Source organism: Lagopus leucura, unplaced genomic scaffold (genome assembly GCF_019238085.1).
Source record: "Lagopus leucura isolate 7727_CA_CO unplaced genomic scaffold, USGS_WTPT01 Super-Scaffold_100048, whole genome shotgun sequence".
In the NCBI taxonomy this organism is placed as follows: domain Eukaryota; kingdom Metazoa; phylum Chordata; class Aves; order Galliformes; family Phasianidae; genus Lagopus; species Lagopus leucura.
In genome coordinates this window covers 3,005,828-3,021,107 of record NW_024962294.1, presented here as the reverse complement: position 1 = coordinate 3,021,107, position 15,280 = coordinate 3,005,828, and the positions used below count along the sequence as shown (strand labels likewise).

The 15,280-nt window shown below is 48.9% G+C and overlaps 3 protein-coding genes across 5 annotated transcripts; 1 reads left to right on the top strand and 2 right to left on the bottom strand.

The window, feature by feature from the left end:
- Window positions 1-311: 311 nt before the first annotated feature.
- On the bottom strand, window positions 312-5,700 carry TMEM50A (transmembrane protein 50A). Of its 2 annotated transcripts, none has more exons than XM_042885086.1 (7): window positions 5,615-5,700; window positions 5,341-5,444; window positions 3,203-3,315; window positions 2,356-2,423; window positions 2,087-2,179; window positions 1,074-1,134; window positions 312-785 (listed from the first exon to the last, which is right to left on the bottom strand). In XM_042885086.1, the coding sequence occupies exons 2-7, from the start codon at window positions 5,431-5,433 to the stop codon at window positions 740-742; spliced, it is 474 nt and encodes a 157-aa protein (XP_042741020.1). In that variant the 5' UTR covers window positions 5,434-5,444; window positions 5,615-5,700; the 3' UTR covers window positions 312-739. The 2 variants fall into 2 exon arrangements, with proteins under 2 accessions (XP_042741020.1, XP_042741019.1); XM_042885085.1 differs by having other exon boundaries at window positions 5,594-5,679.
- A 185-nt stretch (window positions 5,701-5,885) lies between these two features.
- Window positions 5,886-11,041, top strand: RSRP1 (arginine and serine rich protein 1). Of its 2 annotated transcripts, none has more exons than XR_006181347.1 (6): window positions 5,886-6,074; window positions 6,213-6,268; window positions 7,649-8,263; window positions 8,594-8,748; window positions 9,635-10,125; window positions 10,517-10,589. XR_006181347.1 is itself a non-coding variant. In XM_042885202.1 (6 exons), the coding sequence occupies exons 1-6, from the start codon at window positions 5,986-5,988 to the stop codon at window positions 10,697-10,699; spliced, it is 1,179 nt and encodes a 392-aa protein (XP_042741136.1). In that variant the 5' UTR covers window positions 5,888-5,985; the 3' UTR covers window positions 10,700-11,041. The 2 variants fall into 2 exon arrangements, 1 of the variants encoding a protein (XP_042741136.1); XM_042885202.1 differs by having other exon boundaries at window positions 5,888-6,074; window positions 10,045-10,125; window positions 10,517-11,041.
- Window positions 11,042-11,335: 294 nt separating this feature from the next.
- SYF2 (SYF2 pre-mRNA splicing factor) lies at window positions 11,336-13,768 on the bottom strand. Its single transcript, XM_042885203.1, has 7 exons — window positions 13,703-13,768; window positions 13,519-13,626; window positions 13,052-13,177; window positions 12,677-12,794; window positions 12,475-12,565; window positions 11,827-11,925; window positions 11,336-11,735 (listed from the first exon to the last, which is right to left on the bottom strand). The coding sequence occupies exons 1-7, from the start codon at window positions 13,751-13,753 to the stop codon at window positions 11,570-11,572; spliced, it is 759 nt and encodes a 252-aa protein (XP_042741137.1). The 5' UTR covers window positions 13,754-13,768; the 3' UTR covers window positions 11,336-11,569.
- Window positions 13,769-15,280: the final 1,512 nt, after the last annotated feature.

The window sequence follows — 15,280 nt, the reverse complement described above, 5'->3', positions numbered from 1 at the left end:
GCTCCTCTTGTATCTCAGAGTTCAAATGAATACGGATCAGAAATCTCTCTTGCAGGGCCTGTCCCTGGTTTAACTCCCAGCTGAGGAGTGTTCTTCCTTCCTTTTATTGTGGTTAGGAATTAAGTTTACAGCAGGCTTTGTGGATGAGCTCCTTACAGCCAGAACCAGGACAGAACTTTCACTGTGCCTCTGCAGTGTCTGAGCAGCAGTGAGTTGTTCACTGCCCTCACCATCTTTGTGTTGAACACTCAGGGAAAAACAAGGCCCAAAGCAGCACAGCTTAACACAGGAAAAAACACAAACCAGTCAGATTTGAAAGTGAAGAACTGTTTATATTGTCCAGATATAGGAAATACTTAATAAATATATGTTAAAAATTGGTTGTAAAGCAAGTAGGACTTGGGCTGTAAATATCATAGAAAGTGTGAAATGGTTAAATGCATTAATCTTCCACTATTCTATTTTCTTATAGCAAACATCATACAAAAGTGACTTCCATTGCTACTTGTAGCAGTTTTACAGGTCAGAAACATTGCAACATTGAAATCAATATAACTGTTCTTAAGGTTTTTTCCTTTAAAAAAAAATACAACCAGGATTTGTGGTGCTGTGATTTCCCTTCTCCACGTTTTACCTTTAGACACCATTGAAGGGCACCGTATACAAAATGGCTTTACAAAATTTCCAGAATACAGAGTTAAAAAAGCAACACGGCCAATGCGCTTCCATCAGCGTGAGCTCACTGCCACAGGTCCTCTGTGCGGCCAAATTTGAAGACCAGTCCTCTGTTTGAAACAAGAAAGGCACGTGAGCACCTCAGGGGGCAGATTAAACACCAAATCATGTTTTCAGTACGTTATTTGTGGGAGCAAGTTGTGTATTTGTGAACCCACGGCCTGCTCCTGCAACAAAACCCATGCAGGCAGATCAGCGAGTGCCCTCAGCTGCACTTTATTCACCCACATCTAGCTGCAAAGAAATAGAGCTGAAATAAAACCCAGACTGCAGCAAGCTTTGGTTTTGATCATTCAAAACCAATTAGGTAAGAAATGAACGAAGGATGAGAAGCTTACCCGAAAAAGATGAATGCATTCTGGAAAAAAACAGCAATTCCTGGGTACACGACTGTTTTCTCTAAAGGCAAACAAAACAAAACACTCTGAATTTTTCACAAGTCTTTTCTCTTCAAAGAGACCCCATCTCACAACAGGGCCCAGCTGCTGCCTCAGAACAGATCTGCCCTCAGACAGGTTGTTCTCTCATAGAATTAACAGAGCACTCTGCATCTTTCGCATCCGTTTCATCCTCTGACAAGATGCTTCCCTCCCATCTGTTGCCCCCACTGCAAAGTCATTTCAATGGCTTTTGTGCCTCCCCCTCACTTATTCAGCTTTCCAAATAACTGAAGCAATAATCAAAGATGTCACTCAGATCTCAGCTCATGCAGGCTGTCATTACCGTGTGGGATTGCACACCCAGTTTGCAGTGATGATAAGCCACAGAACGGAGCACTGGCATGAAATCAGTGTGCCCAGGTGTCCCTGAAAATCCCCCGTCACCTGAGTAATGCCAAGACTAAAGAGAACATAAATTAGAACCCAACCACTGTGCCCTAATGAGCATGAAATTCACTGCCAGGGCTGAGCAACAGCTTCATGTCTGCTGATGTGTCCCTGCCAAGAGGAATCTGCTGCAGTTTGTGTGACTTTCTCAAGACTTGTCTTCATAAAATTACCACGGTATAAAGGAAGGTGTGCAGTTCTACAAGCAGTTTGCTGGCTTAATGTATAGGCCTGGGGAACAACCTGCACAAAATGAGTCACCTTAATTCTGGAAAGAGGTGTTTGCTGAGAATTATTCCTGTATAACGAAAGCAGTTCAATTATTTCAGTGCAGTCCCCTGTGTGACTCAGCCCTCTGTTTCTACTAAGGCTAACTGGAAGGTTTGTGTCCTACAAAACAGGCTGACGTGAGCTTAAATAACAGAAACGGGATCTTAAAATTCCCCATATGTTAGAAAAAAGAAAAAAAAAATGGATAGGGAAGAACTAGACAGGGCCAGGCCATGCTTCATGCTGTATTTTACCTTTAACGACGTATCCTCCAAACAGAATCCACATGGAAGCAATCAGAGAGCCAAAAGCCATCATAAAGCCAATGAAGAGCCAGATCCGAGCACCTTAAAAAAGACACACAGAGGTTCTGTGCCCATCCCTGGGTGAGACACCAGCAGCTTTCCAGGTGCTTCAGTTTCAGAGCACCTGACGTGACCCACTTATGCTGTGCACATAAAGCAGTGCACAGCTGGTGCAGCATCACAGCTCTTCCAAGGGTTACTGACTGCACACCTCTTACCTGTCTGTCCCAGGCAGCCCTCGCTGTAGCTGTCGCCCCGCACTTGTCCGTTAGACACTGCATTGATCCTGAATGTGACAAACAGGATGGAAAAGGGGAAAGATAAATAAAGCAAGGAGGAAAATGTTTATAAAACGGGAGGAGAAACTTCTCAGAAACTCATTTAGGCTGTACTGCATTTGTTAGATGTATTTTATTGCTCAGACTTTGGAACGATGTTAAACTTCAATGCACTGCTCCACTTTTCTCCACTTTTAATGCCTTGATCTGTGTGCTACTCCATTGCTAATGGCTCCTCACCACAGACAGATGCAAGGCACGTGATCCTAGGCTGCACCAAATGAAGCATGACCAGCAGCTCGAGGGAGGAGGAGTTCTCCCCTTCTGCTCTGCTCTCACGAGACCACATGCAGTGCTGCATTCAGCAGCCCCCACCATAAGAAAGGAAGGAACCCTCTTTCACTGAGTGCAGGAATAGGACACAGGGGAATGGTTTTAAGCTAAAAGAGGAGATTTGAATGAGACGTTAGGAAGAAATGTTATCACTCAGTGGGCAATGAGGCCGAGCACTGCAGCCCAGAGCTGTGGGTGCACAGAGGCAGCGCCCAAGGCCAGATTGCACAGGGCTTTAGGCAGCCTGCTCAGAAGTGTCCCAGCTTATGGTGGGGGGTTGGACCCAGGTGATTGTTAGAACCCCTCCAACCCAAACCATTCTATATTAGCAACACTCAGACCCTGGCTTGTTCTTTTCAGTTATCTCCTGATTTAAAGAGTACATTTTAAAAAAAATTCTGAATTCCACCAGATTTCTAGGTGTGCACAGCTCTGATCAAGACGTTACACTCACATTAGGAATGCAATGGTGGCTATGACCCCACAGGCATGATATGAATGGTTGAAGTCTTCCATGGTAGGGTACTTTACAGCTGCATCTATGATTATCCACCAACCTGTAAAAAACTGTTAAAAGCGAGAGTACTGTAGTTTAAAACACAGACAGAAAAGTTTTGACCAAAAAAACCATAAATTACAGCATGACTGCCTCTGCTGTCAGCTCAGTTAGGTACAAGCTAAACACAAACCCCACGATTCAGCTGCTTGAAGAGATCACAGAATTGCAGGGGCTGGAAGGGACCGCTAAAGGTCATCAAATCTGTTACACGCAGGGCCACCAACCTCCACATTCAATACCAGCCCAGGGCCCCATCCAACCTGGCCTTGAACACCTCCAGGGATGGATGGGGCATCACAGCCTCTCTGGGCAGCTGTTCCAACACCTCACCACTGTCATAGCAAAGAACTTCCCCCTGACATCCAACCTCAATCTGCCCTCCCTCAACTTCAACTTTATCTCCCCTTTCCAAGAGTTGATTCCCCTCCTGTTTGTAGGCTCCCTTTAGGTACTGCAGGCTGCAATGAGGTCACCCTGCAGCCTTCTTTTCTCCATGCTGAACAAGCCCAGCTCCCCCAGCCTGTCTTCACTGGGGAGGTGCTGCAGCCCTTTGATCATCTTTGTGGCTCCTCTGGACAACAGCCCTTTCTTGTACTGGGGGTTCCAGACATGGACACCTTCCCAGGTGCAATACTCTTAAACCCCATATAGTTTTTCTGTGCCCAGCTCTCCAGTCTGTCCAAGACTCCCTGAATGGCAGCACAGCCTTCAGGTGTGTCCGCCATTCCTCCCAGCCTCTTACCATCTGCACTATCCCCTCATTAAAGTCACTGATGAAGATGTTGATCAGACCCAGCACTGACCCCAGGGAGCACCTGAGGTCTGAGCTCTGCCAGGCAGTTCATAGAATCATAGAATTACCAAGGTTGGAGAAGACCCACAGGATCACCCAGTCCAATCATTCACCTATCACCAATAGCTCCCACTAAACCATATCCCTCAACACAACGTCCAAACGCTCCTTGAACACCTCCAGGTCGGTGACTCCACCACCTCCCTGGGCAGCTCATTCCAGTGCCTGACCACTCCTTCAGAGAAGTAGTATTTCCTAACGTCCAGCCTGAATCTCCCCTGGTGCAGCTTGAAGCCATTCTCTCTCATCCTATCACTGTTACACGAGAGAAGAGGCCGACCCCCAGCTCACTACAACCTCCCTTCAGGTACTTATAGAGAGCAATAAGGTCTCCCCTGAGCCTCCTCTTCTTCAGACTGAACAATCCCATCTCCTTAACAGATTCACAGAATGGCCAGGGTTGGAAGGGACCTCAAGGATGATGAATCAATCTCCAACCCCCCGCCCACAGGCAGGGCCACCAACCTCCACATTTAATACCAGACCACGCTGCCCATGGCCCCATCCAACCTGGCCTTGAACACCTCTAGATCCTTCAGCTGCTCCTCATAAGGCCTGAGCTCCAGACCCCTCACCAGCTTTGCTGCCCTTCTTTGAACACTGTCTTTCTTGCAGTGAGGAGCCCAAAACTGGACACAATACTCGAGGTGCAGCCTCACCAGAGTACAAGGGGACAATCACTTCCCTGCTCCTGCTGAGCACACTATTTCTAATGCAGGCCAGGATGCCATCGGCCTTCTCAGGCACACTGCCAGCTCACGTCCAGCCGAGCATCAATCAACACCCACAGCTCCACTTCCTCTACGCAGCCGCTCTGCCCCAAGCCTGCAGCACTGCCTGGGGTTGTTGTGGCCAAAGCGCAGGACCCAGCATCTGAACATGTTGAACCTCATCCCGTTGGCTTCAGCCCAGCCATCCAGCCTGTCCAGATCCCTATGTCAGTTCTCTGTAAGTTCGCAGCCCATCTCCATTCATCCACCCCACACTCCCCAAGGCCTGCAGTAGGGATGGCAGCACCAACGCCTTGCTGACACCCGGAGGTTTCTCAGCAGCCAGCCCAGCGCAGGGCAAGGCTATGGGGTGGACCGTGGTCCCTGTGCCCCATAACCGTGTGACAGGCAGCCTTCCTTTCCATGCCCAGCACTCTGCCGTGGGGCTCGGCGCTAAAAGCCGCACACACCAGCACTCCGGCGGCGATGGACGCGATGGTGTTCCGCTTCTCCCCCCAGTCCACGCACTCCGAGCACCTCAGGCTCTCCAGGAAGCCGGACATCTTCCAACGCTCTGAGGAACGCAAGAAAACATCGCATTTCCGTCACTGGAAAAATCCACCACAGCTTTGATAGCCGCACCTCAACGCCCTCAAGCGGAGAACGGCCCAGACCCACCGCCCGGCCGGCCGGCGCCACGGGAGGCGCGGAGCCGCCGCTCACCTCAGACCTGCCGCCGCTCACCTCACGGCCGCCGCCGCCCGACGATCCGCCGACGCGCTCAGTGCGCAGGCGCGGCACTCAGCTGCTGCTCCCTGCCAACAGTGCGCAGGCGCGTAGCGTGCGGGAGGTCGTCAAACAGGGACTTCTGCGCATGCGCCGCAGTATGAGGAGGGAGGGGGAGAAGCAGGCGATCGCGCGCAGTGCGCATGTGCAAATAGCCGGCGCCCTGCCCGCGCATGCGCAGTTCTGTCTGTTACGTAAGCGGGGAGTGACGTTCTGGAAGGTTCGCGTCCGCTCTCAGTCGGCGCTGCGTTCGCTGTTGGGGCGGCCGCGTTTGTGTGGAGCTCCGCGGGTTCGGATCGCGGCGCGTTCTCCGGGCTCGGCCGTTCGCTATGGGCGTGACTCACGAAGCGGGGCTGTCACCTCGTGCTCCGCCGTCAGAGCAGGATCCGTGCGGAGGCGGTGCGGCTGCGTGCAGCGGGTAAGGGGGGGCGAGGAGCTGCGTAGGGCTGATGGGGGGGGAAGAGGGGAGCGCGGGTGCGGTGTGAATGCGGTGTTCGCTGTGGGCTGTGCTGAGCTGTGCTACGGCCGGCCCTCACTCGCCGTTGTGTCGTTGCAGGAGCACCCTCGGGTCCCATGGGAGTCAGCAGCATGGATGTCCGGCGGCCCCCAGCGGTAAGCGGCCGGCTGCGGCTTCACGCAAAGCCCTGGTTGGCTTCTGAACTGAATGTGGGAAGGTGGGGGGGGGGGGGGGGCCCGGGGGGGTGGTCCCCTGCTATGTGCAGTGCCCGTGACCTTGGCTGGTGACCTCCTTGCAGCCTTCAGTACCTAAAGGGAGCCTACAAAAAGGAGGGGAATCAACTCTTGGAAAGGGGAGATAACAGCAGGACAAGGCGAAATGGTTTGAAGTTGAGGGAGGGAAGATGGAGGTTGGATGTCAGGGGGAAGTTCTGTGCTATGAGAGTGGTGAGGTGCTGGAACAGCTGCCCAGAGAGGCTGTGATGCCCCGTCCATCCCTGGAGGTGTTGAAGGCCAGGTTGGATGGGGCCCTGGGCAGCCTGGGCTGCTGTGAAATACGGAGATTGGTGGCCCTGCGTGTATCAGGGGGTTGGAGCTTCATGATCCTTGAGGTCCCTTCCAACCCTGGCCATTCTGTGATCCTGTGCAGTTTCCTTCAGTTGCTTGAGGAAGAGTGCAGAGTTTAATTAGCTCTAATAGATGTCTTGATAGCCCTTATTGGCAGTAAGCAGTGAATCCAAGGTCAGTGGTTCAGCTGGCAATCTTTGTGCATTAACACAATACTAATAATATAGGCGTACTGAGTGGGGAAGCTTGTCTTGATACGCTCCCTTAAGAAGTCACATCCTTGTCTCTTAGCTGTATTCTTCACAGGGTGTGTAGAATGTGTAAGACCTTGCAGGTGTAGTTCAGTAGTGTTATGTGGTTCTGTGGTCATTGGTCTTACCTACATAGAGCTGTGGAGGTAAAGCATGAAGTTTGTTCTGTCCTGGAAGGCAGATGTCTGTTTTGCACCTCCTGCACTTAGAAATGTTGGGAGCTTGAATATCTTGAAAACTTTGTTTGGGGTAAATAAATAGTACTAACTATCACTTTAACAGAAGTTGTGTGAAGGATATTAAAGCCCACACAAACCTTTCAGAATTCCAGAGAGAACTACTCATGGTTTACACTAAAGCCTTCTTAAACTTTCATACAGAGTCATAGAATAATCAAGGTTGGAAGAGGCCTCTAAGATCATCCAGTCCAACCATCCTCCTACCATCAGTGTCTCCTCACTGAACCACGTCCTTCAGCACAAGATGTAAACATTTCTTGACCACTTCCTGGGCAGCGTGTTCCAGAAGTCTGACCACAGAGCAGGAAATGGTGCTGCTTAAAAATGTCATGCTTAAAACATGCTGATAATTGTCAGCGTTTAACTTGAACTTCTTGTTTGTGTGCAGTGTGTTGTAATATTTGATGGTGGTGTATATGGAAATTGCTGCGTGTAAATGATTTGCTTCTTCATTTGCTTCTCTTCTCTCCCCTGCCCAGGAACAGAGACCGGATATTGCAGAACAACAATAAAAACAGAATCGAGTTCTGAAAGTACCTGCAAGGAAAAAGTGGTGAGCAGGAAGAGCAGCGATATGGCCAACTTCATGGATGATTTGACTCTCAATTCACCAAAGAAAACAGAGAATGGTTTGAGATCCAAGAGAAGCTGCGATAGGTCGTCCTCGAGGTCATCCAGTCGGTCCTCCTGCAGCTCCCAGTCCAGTTCCAGTACGTCCTCTTCAGCTTCTTCCAGGAGCTGGAGCCGGTCCAGATCCAGGTCTAGGGATCGAAGGCGCAGATCCCGGAGGCACAGAAGATGCTCCCGTTCCTATTCCAGAAGCCGCTCGAGGTCTCGTGGCTACACGAGGTACAGGGGAAGGTACCACTCCAGGAGGTACCGCCGCAGCCCTCCGAGGCACAGGTCGCGCAGCAGGTCGTGGTCCCGTGGCAGATCCTACTACAGAAGGTCCTATTCAAGAAGCAGGTCGCGTTCGAGAGGCAGAAGAAGCTACGGGTTTGGGAGGACGGTGTATCCTGAGGCTTACAGGAGCTGGAGGAGCAGGTCACGAACAAGGTCTCGGAGTAGGTCGCCTCTGCACCTGAGTGAGAAAGGTACTGTGAGACTGGGTGCGAGCTCTTGAAAACAGGGCTGTTATGAACTAGATGAGTTGTAGTCCCTGTAGTTGCTTTATAGGGCATAAATGGTGGTAGCAAATGGAAAGGAAGTCTTGGTACATCTGTAAAAAATGTATCAAGGGGGGGGGAAAAGCAGTAATCAGTTCAGAGCGTATGTATATTTCAGCTGAAGCTAAATCTCCCCAGTTGAGACAAAAATCCATCTGAGTTGATGCTTCAGTGCAGAGGCAGAATAGCTGCAAGTTTTAGGTTTGGATTGAGTGTGTCCGTACCTCATGTTAAAAATCAATGACCTTTTTCTTTCAGAAAAGAGGGAACTTCTGGAAATTGCAAAGGCAAATGCTGCGAAAGCTCTGGGAACAGAAAATATAGTCTTGCCTGCTAGCTTGAAGATCCGTCCTGCTGCTAAGGAGAGCAGCAGTATTAAAAAAGAACACGAAGACTCTGGGGATTCAGATGAGGTAAGTATGAACTGGAGTGTTGTGAGTGGGAAGGTGAACGCTTAAAGACTTGTGCTCTGCATGGATGTGCCATGGTTCTTTTTTCCTTACTGGGGAGTTGGCAATTACAAGTTCAGACTCCTGAACAAAGAACTGAGGTTTACCAGAATGCTAAAAAGTGCTGTAGAAACCACTGTAGACTTTGCTTTTCACTGCAAGTACGCTGGATTCTGAAGGGCAGTGCGTTGAGGGCCGGGCTGGATGGGGTCCCAGTGGCACCCAGCCCACGGCTGAGGTTGGAGCTGGGTGATCTTTAAGGTCCCTTCCAACCCAGGCTGTGCTGTGGCTCAGTGCTACGTGCAGGCTTTCCCCTGGTGCTGTAACATTAGCAAGGGGAGAGAATTGTAGTTCTTCCAACTTCTTGATGGTAGTAATTTATGGCTCATTACAGAAACTCTTTCTTTCTCGACCTAAAACAAGGAGGCTCCTTAGCAAACCTGTTATTTCTTTCTTCTTAATTTTCCTTTTCTAACAGTTAAAAGCTTTTCATGTGTAATAAACTATTTCCCAGAAGTTACATACCCAAACACACAATGCATTTTACATGCTTTATTTCTGTCTTATAGAAATCATGACTATGGTTCCAGACATGATGAAGAAAATCTGTTGGTAATTAAGGGTCTCGTGGGCTGTAGCTGCTGTGAATTCAAGGGAGGGAGAAACTTCAGCATCTTAAACTGAGCTCTAGTTTGACTGTGTTCTGTTGTGTTAATCTGATTCATACTGAATAGAAAACAACAGTAATTGTTACATCTGTCCAATGCTATTTCAAATGGAAGTAAATTTGCTAAAGGTTTTAGACAAACGGTACAGGCATCCCTTTCATAATATATGCAATATATTCCAGATGTTGAGAGAGTACAGAAGAAGAGGCCTGCATCACTTGCAGATAAGTTTATTGTTGTTATCCAAAGCTCTGCAGGATTAACGTGCAGAATTTCATGCGACTTATTCTGACACTGCATTTCATTGTATGGCATTCCATGCTTTGAATCATTTGAACACTCTTTAAAACTGTAACTGGGGCATGGATATCAGGTCATGTTGGGTCCTTGAATTGGCACAAGGGCCTTGATTAAAAATACTGGTTGCCAGATTGAACTCAGTGCTGATCTGTTGGCACGTTTGGTAGCTTCTGGCTACTTTTGTTGTAAATATCTGAAACAACACTACTGGAAAGTTATTAACTTTAAAGGCTGCCTTGACTTGCAGAGAGTGGTGTATCCTCCCACTGAAGTGTTGTGTGCTTTTCTTTAGCAACCCAAAGGACTGACAGAAATCATAACCAAAAGTGGGATGGAGAGAGCAACTGCACGGAGCATCTCCTTCAGCCCTAATGTAAGTGTGCTTCCAAAGGTGGGCGTCCATCATTGATCCCTGCCCTGTCAGTCTCCACAGCAGTGATTGCCAAATCAAACACCTTTGTCATGGTAACACCTGAAGGGTTTCACAGTTCCTTTCCTGAAGGAGTTGGATCAGTACTGCAGTGGTGTTTCAAGTGGATGTAGACATTTCTGCTCATAATGTTCAGTGCCTGTGAACTTCTTGTTCCTGGTGTACAGTTTTACACTGAAAGTTGCATCTTTGGTAGTGCAGAACTGGGGTGGGGTGGTTATTCAGCATTCTGGTTTGATAAGTGTGTTGTCAATACAAGTAAACCTCTTGAAGTTGCTGCCTCTTTGTACATCTTTATCTTTCTAGTGCTTAACAAATGTAATTTATTTTCCAGAATACAATGGCAAAACCAGTACAACAGAAGCCAGCGAGCCATATTGTGAAAGAACCATCAATTTCTCCAGGAAGAGAAGATGACAGGAAGGGAAGTCCCTATGGGCAGTGGGTTCCTGTCAAGAAGGAGGAGAAAAAGTTCCTCAACTTCTCACCCAAATGTACGCTGTTCCGAGCACGCTAGGAGAGCTCACTGTTGTCAGACTGCAGTGTAACAACACCTGGGTAGTGAGGTCTGAAGTTTTCTGATCAGCTTGAGGGCTTTGTTAATGTCGAGTATTTATTTTGATATCTTTAATTTTGGAATCTTAGGTTTCTCTTTCAGATGTAAAGCACAGTGATCCAGAAGCCACAGATGGAATCTTGTGTATATTTGTAAATATTTTTGTATTGCTTTAATGGACTAGAACTTAACAGGTGGGTAATCTTTTTCTAAAGAATAGCTCAGTAGCTGTTAATTTGAACAGTTAAATTACATTGTGGGACTGTTTACTTTGAGTAAATAAACTTCAGTTTTGCACTGGCATCTGCGTGTCAAGTATTGGGCTTTTATTTTTAGCTCTTCAGTGGTTATTTCCAGGCTTAAGTTTCACTTAGCTAGTACTGGAAGATGTGACAAGGTAATTTGGAAGGTCATCTTGAAAATAGACCTTCATACTGCTATAGCTGCTGGCCGAGCTGTGGCAAATGGAGGCTCTGGAGGTGACTGTGGTGGAGACCCTTCTGCAAACAGAAATCTGTTGTGTGCCTGGCTGCCTGTGGAGCCATCACCATTCCACCATAATAGCTCTATTTCTACAGAATTGAAGACAGGGACACGTTTTAAATCAGAGAGAGAGTTTATTTAGAATGTGACACTGGAGGAGCTGGCTGCTTAGCAAGTAGAGCTTATATACAGCTGCAGGCTTACACTGTGCACATCTACTGTATTATCTCACAAACTGCTTCAGGGGCTCCACAAAGCATTTCTCTGATAAAGCTTAAAGTTGGTTGATAAATGATACCAAACTCGAGCAGGCAGAGGAGGGCTGTGCCCTGTGCTGGATATCCCAGCTCACACAGCTGTTCCTCTCTCCAAGTTCTGTTTGATCTCAGCTGTGTACTTGCCATAGAAGCGCTCTGCCTTCTTATTGAACTTGGCATTTCTCTCATTGATGTAGTCAATATCTGCATCGTCGTTGTAAGGGCGCCTCCGGCTGTACTTCTCACGTTTCTCAATTCTGCAAGGCAAGCATCAGTGTTTGGAAACCTGTGGGAGGGTCTGTGCACTTACTAAGAAGTGCCACGTGTAGAAATTATCTCTTTACTCACTGCTTTTCAAGATCTGCAACCATTCTGTCAATCCCTTCCTTATCTGGCACGTGAGTTCCATGGAGGAGGCTGTCAGATGTTGGATAGAGGGCTTCACCACTGAGAACAATGAGCAGCAGTTTACAAAGTTGTACCAAGATACAATTGATTTTTTTTAATTAAACATTGCAAGGCATTTAACTTCTAACTGGAGGAGTTGAAGACACAGTGAGAACATGCTGATCCTAAACTATTAATAACATGCCTATACAAGATACAGAAATCAGCACTAAAATCTTTATTTGAATGCAGATTCTAATATCAAAGCCTGCTGAACTTTCAAAAATAAAGCACCAAAACATTAAAGTAAACAAGTACAACTAAGAAATAGCAAACAACTCGTGCATCTGAAGAACTTCACACTGCCAGCAGTGCTGCTTGAAAGCAAGTAATTGGGAGGCTGAAAAGAACACCTCACAAATTGCAGTGCAATCTTCTACCTATTGAAGTAGAGAGTGGCAGTATGAGATTCTCAAGTAGGTCATGCATTTCAGAATCATCTTAAAACAGTACATATGAAAACATACGTGTGCTGAAAGACTTGTTTAAGGCTTTAGTAGTCATTTATAAAGCCAGTACTGATGATCAGATGACTGAAGAGGCACTTACTACTGCTCCTTCAGCTTCTCATACTGCTCCAGGTCGGGTTTGATCTGCCTGGTCAGCCTCTGGTACTGCCGCAGCTGAGCAGCTGCATAATCTTTGGAAAAAACCAAATTGCTGTTAAGGTAAAAGCTTTTATTCCGTGATTCGCCTTGAAATATTAACACAAGCTCATTAAAAATGCAGACAATTGTGTCGTTAAACATACCTGAGAATCCTAGATCTGGATTTTTCCTCTTCTTTTTCCTTTCCCACCTCTCTGCATCCTCAGCACTGATCTCTAACAGTTTAACTCGCTCGTAGTCTTCTCCCCTTGCTGCACACTCCTAACAGAGCACAAACACCGAGCAACAATACAATGTCCATAGATTAAACTCAAAGCTTATACAGATCAATCCGGTCAGCCTCTAGTGCAGAACTGATTTATAAATACATCCTCAAGAGCCTAGTTGGGTTTTCTTTGAGGGAAAGGGGAGTGAGGAAACGCAGCACAGGGTAACTCCAGCAAAAGCTCTCCAGACTCTGTCACTGAAAGGGGAGCATCACTGCGGGGTTCCAAAAAGCCACAACATGCTCTTCTTACCTTCTTCTTTTCCTCCACCTTCAACTCCCACTCCAGTCGAGCTTTCTTGGCTTCCCAGTTCGGTGGTAACTTGAGCCTTTTGTCTTCCTCCACCACTTCCTGGTGATTCAGTTTGCGAGCCTCATTCTAGGAACAAAATATTTAACACCAAAGTGATGGCGCAGAACTGTGTGAGCACAAAAATGACTACAGAAAACAAAACCCAGATCCCAGGTGATTGAAGTGGCTCAGTGAGGGGCACGTGTGCGAGCTCTGAGCCCCGGTTCCTGATACAGCACACCAGGTAACGCGCTGGCCACAAAATCGGCCCCCAACACGGGAAGGACCGGATCGGCCATCGGGAACGAATACTTGAGGGGTGGCAGCGGCCGCAACCGATCCAACCGGAGCCGGATTAGAAACCGCCGTTCCCCTACTGCTTCCCCCCGTAACACCGGCAGCGCGCGTGTAACCGGCCCGGCTCGTACCCGCTTCAAGTGGAGCTCTCGGAACTTCCGCAGCCGCTCTTCTCGCTTCTGCGCCGCCGCCGCCGCCGCCGCGCTGGGCTGCGCCTCGTCCTCCGAGGCCGAGGAGCCCTGAAACAACCCCGCTCAGCCAGCGGCAGGAAGAAAGGCCGGCAGCCCGTCCCCCAGCCCCCCGCCGCGGCCTTACCCCGTCACCGACATCCCCCAAACCACCCAGCGCCGACACGGCCGCCGCCATTCCGCACTGCAAGTACTTCCGCTTCCGCCCCCAGCACCAACTTCCGCTTCCTCCCACAACGCGTCTCCCTTGGGTTGTCCTCGTGCGCCCCCCCGGCGGGCGGGAGGTACCAGCGCCCCGGCCGGGCTGGCTCCTCTTCCTCCGAGTCGGGCGAGAAGCACGGACTGAAGGCTTCGTCACCTCGTCGTGGTGCGAGCTGGAGGGCGATCTTAAAATTCCTGCTGTGCTCCAGGCACTGATAGATGCCGGGCAGGCAGCCCTAAATTACTCTGTGTTTAATGAACACGGCTAAATCAACGTATATAAACATATTCTCCTTGCTGGGGAATCAGCGGGGTGATGCAAAGCTTTGTGAGGAAGCAGCCGGTGGGTATTGAGATGCACGCAGACACAGAGCTCTGTGTGCAGCACTGCACAGCCAGAAGCTCCAAACTCCGGAAGGTTCAGAGCTGTGATACACATCGATGTCCTGAGTTCAGCCTTCCTTCCAGCAGAGGGAAACGCAGCACCGGCGGTGATGGCTGTGGATGTGGAGGCGGCTCTGGTGCACACAGCCATCTCTGTTCTCTTTTAACGTCAGTTTCTGCCCTTGGCAAACTCCGGTTCATGCTGAGCGATCAAAAATATCAAACATGGTGTTACACAGCGAGGAGGAGAGGGGGGAAACCCAACGTGGTGGAAACGGCGCGCTGAAGATGAGCTGCCATCTCGTAGATGGCTCCACTGACCGCATCTCCAGTGCTTGTGCAGGAGAATGGCAGATCTGGCCCTGCTGGTGTGCCCTAATTTGGTGCTTGGCTTCAGAGGCCACATCCATCCCCACCACATGTGAGAACTGCCCACCAGTTTCAGATCATAGAGCTTTTAGGAGGATGTATCAGCAGGGCCCTACAGCTCCCCCATGAAGGACTGTCCCTCATGGAGCACCCAGGAAATGTTCTGTGACATCTGAGCTCTGGGTCGCTCCTCACCCCTTCCAAGCAGGAGATAAGAAAGGCTGAGCAGCAGGGAAGGAAGGCGGCTGAGCTCCAAAACAGAGGGGTGACCCTCTGCAAAGCAGGGCCGTTCCTTTTTATTTAATCACAGAAAACCGAGTGGCTTCTGTGTGTCGTGCAGTGCCTTGAACCAGCCAGACCCCGAGCTCAGTGCAGACCTTTTCCCTTCTCACTACCATCATGCAGTTATAGCAGAAACTCAAGAGGTTCTCCTAGCTTGTGCGCATTCACTTCTAGGTCTGACGCCAGCCCAGGGAGCCCAACTCTTGCTGCAGGTGCTGAGTGTGTCCATGGCTTGATGACACTGCTGCAAATCACAGCCTGGGTTGAAAGAGCAGGGAATGCACCCAAAGGGACGGGCCCTGCGCAGGCTGACAGTGAGTACATGCAGATCTTCTCTCACTGTCATTTACAGTTAATTTATTTTTAGATCTCAAAAATGTTTTTATTTCTCATGCGCACAGAATTGGCACTGGTTTTTTGGGTTGTAGCTGACTCCATTGTCTTCTCAAGTTATGCCTCCCCTGCAGTG

Coding starts and splice junctions, on each gene's coding strand:
- TMEM50A (XM_042885086.1), bottom strand. CDS start 5,433: ATGTCCGGCTTCCTGGAGAGCCTGAGGTGCTCGGAGTGCGTGGACTGG. Junction 2,180..2,355: donor GGGCTGCCTGGGACAGACAG/GTAAGAGGTGTG, acceptor GTCTTTTTTAAG/GTGCTCGGATCTGGCTCTTC. Junction 786..1,073: donor AATGCATTCATCTTTTTCGG/GTAAGCTTCTCA, acceptor TGTTTCAAACAG/AGGACTGGTCTTCAAATTTG.
- RSRP1 (XM_042885202.1), top strand. CDS start 5,986: ATGGGCGTGACTCACGAAGCGGGGCTGTCACCTCGTGCTCCGCCGTCA. Junction 8,264..8,593: donor TCTGCACCTGAGTGAGAAAG/GTACTGTGAGAC, acceptor TTTTTCTTTCAG/AAAAGAGGGAACTTCTGGAA. Junction 10,126..10,516: donor GCATCTCCTTCAGCCCTAAT/GTAAGTGTGCTT, acceptor TTTATTTTCCAG/AATACAATGGCAAAACCAGT.
- SYF2 (XM_042885203.1), bottom strand. CDS start 13,753: ATGGCGGCGGCCGTGTCGGCGCTGGGTGGTTTGGGGGATGTCGGTGAC. Junction 12,795..13,051: donor AGGTGGAGGAAAAGAAGAAG/GTAAGAAGAGCA, acceptor GTGCTCTGTTAG/GAGTGTGCAGCAAGGGGAGA. Junction 11,736..11,826: donor GTTGCAGATCTTGAAAAGCA/GTGAGTAAAGAG, acceptor CTTGCCTTGCAG/AATTGAGAAACGTGAGAAGT.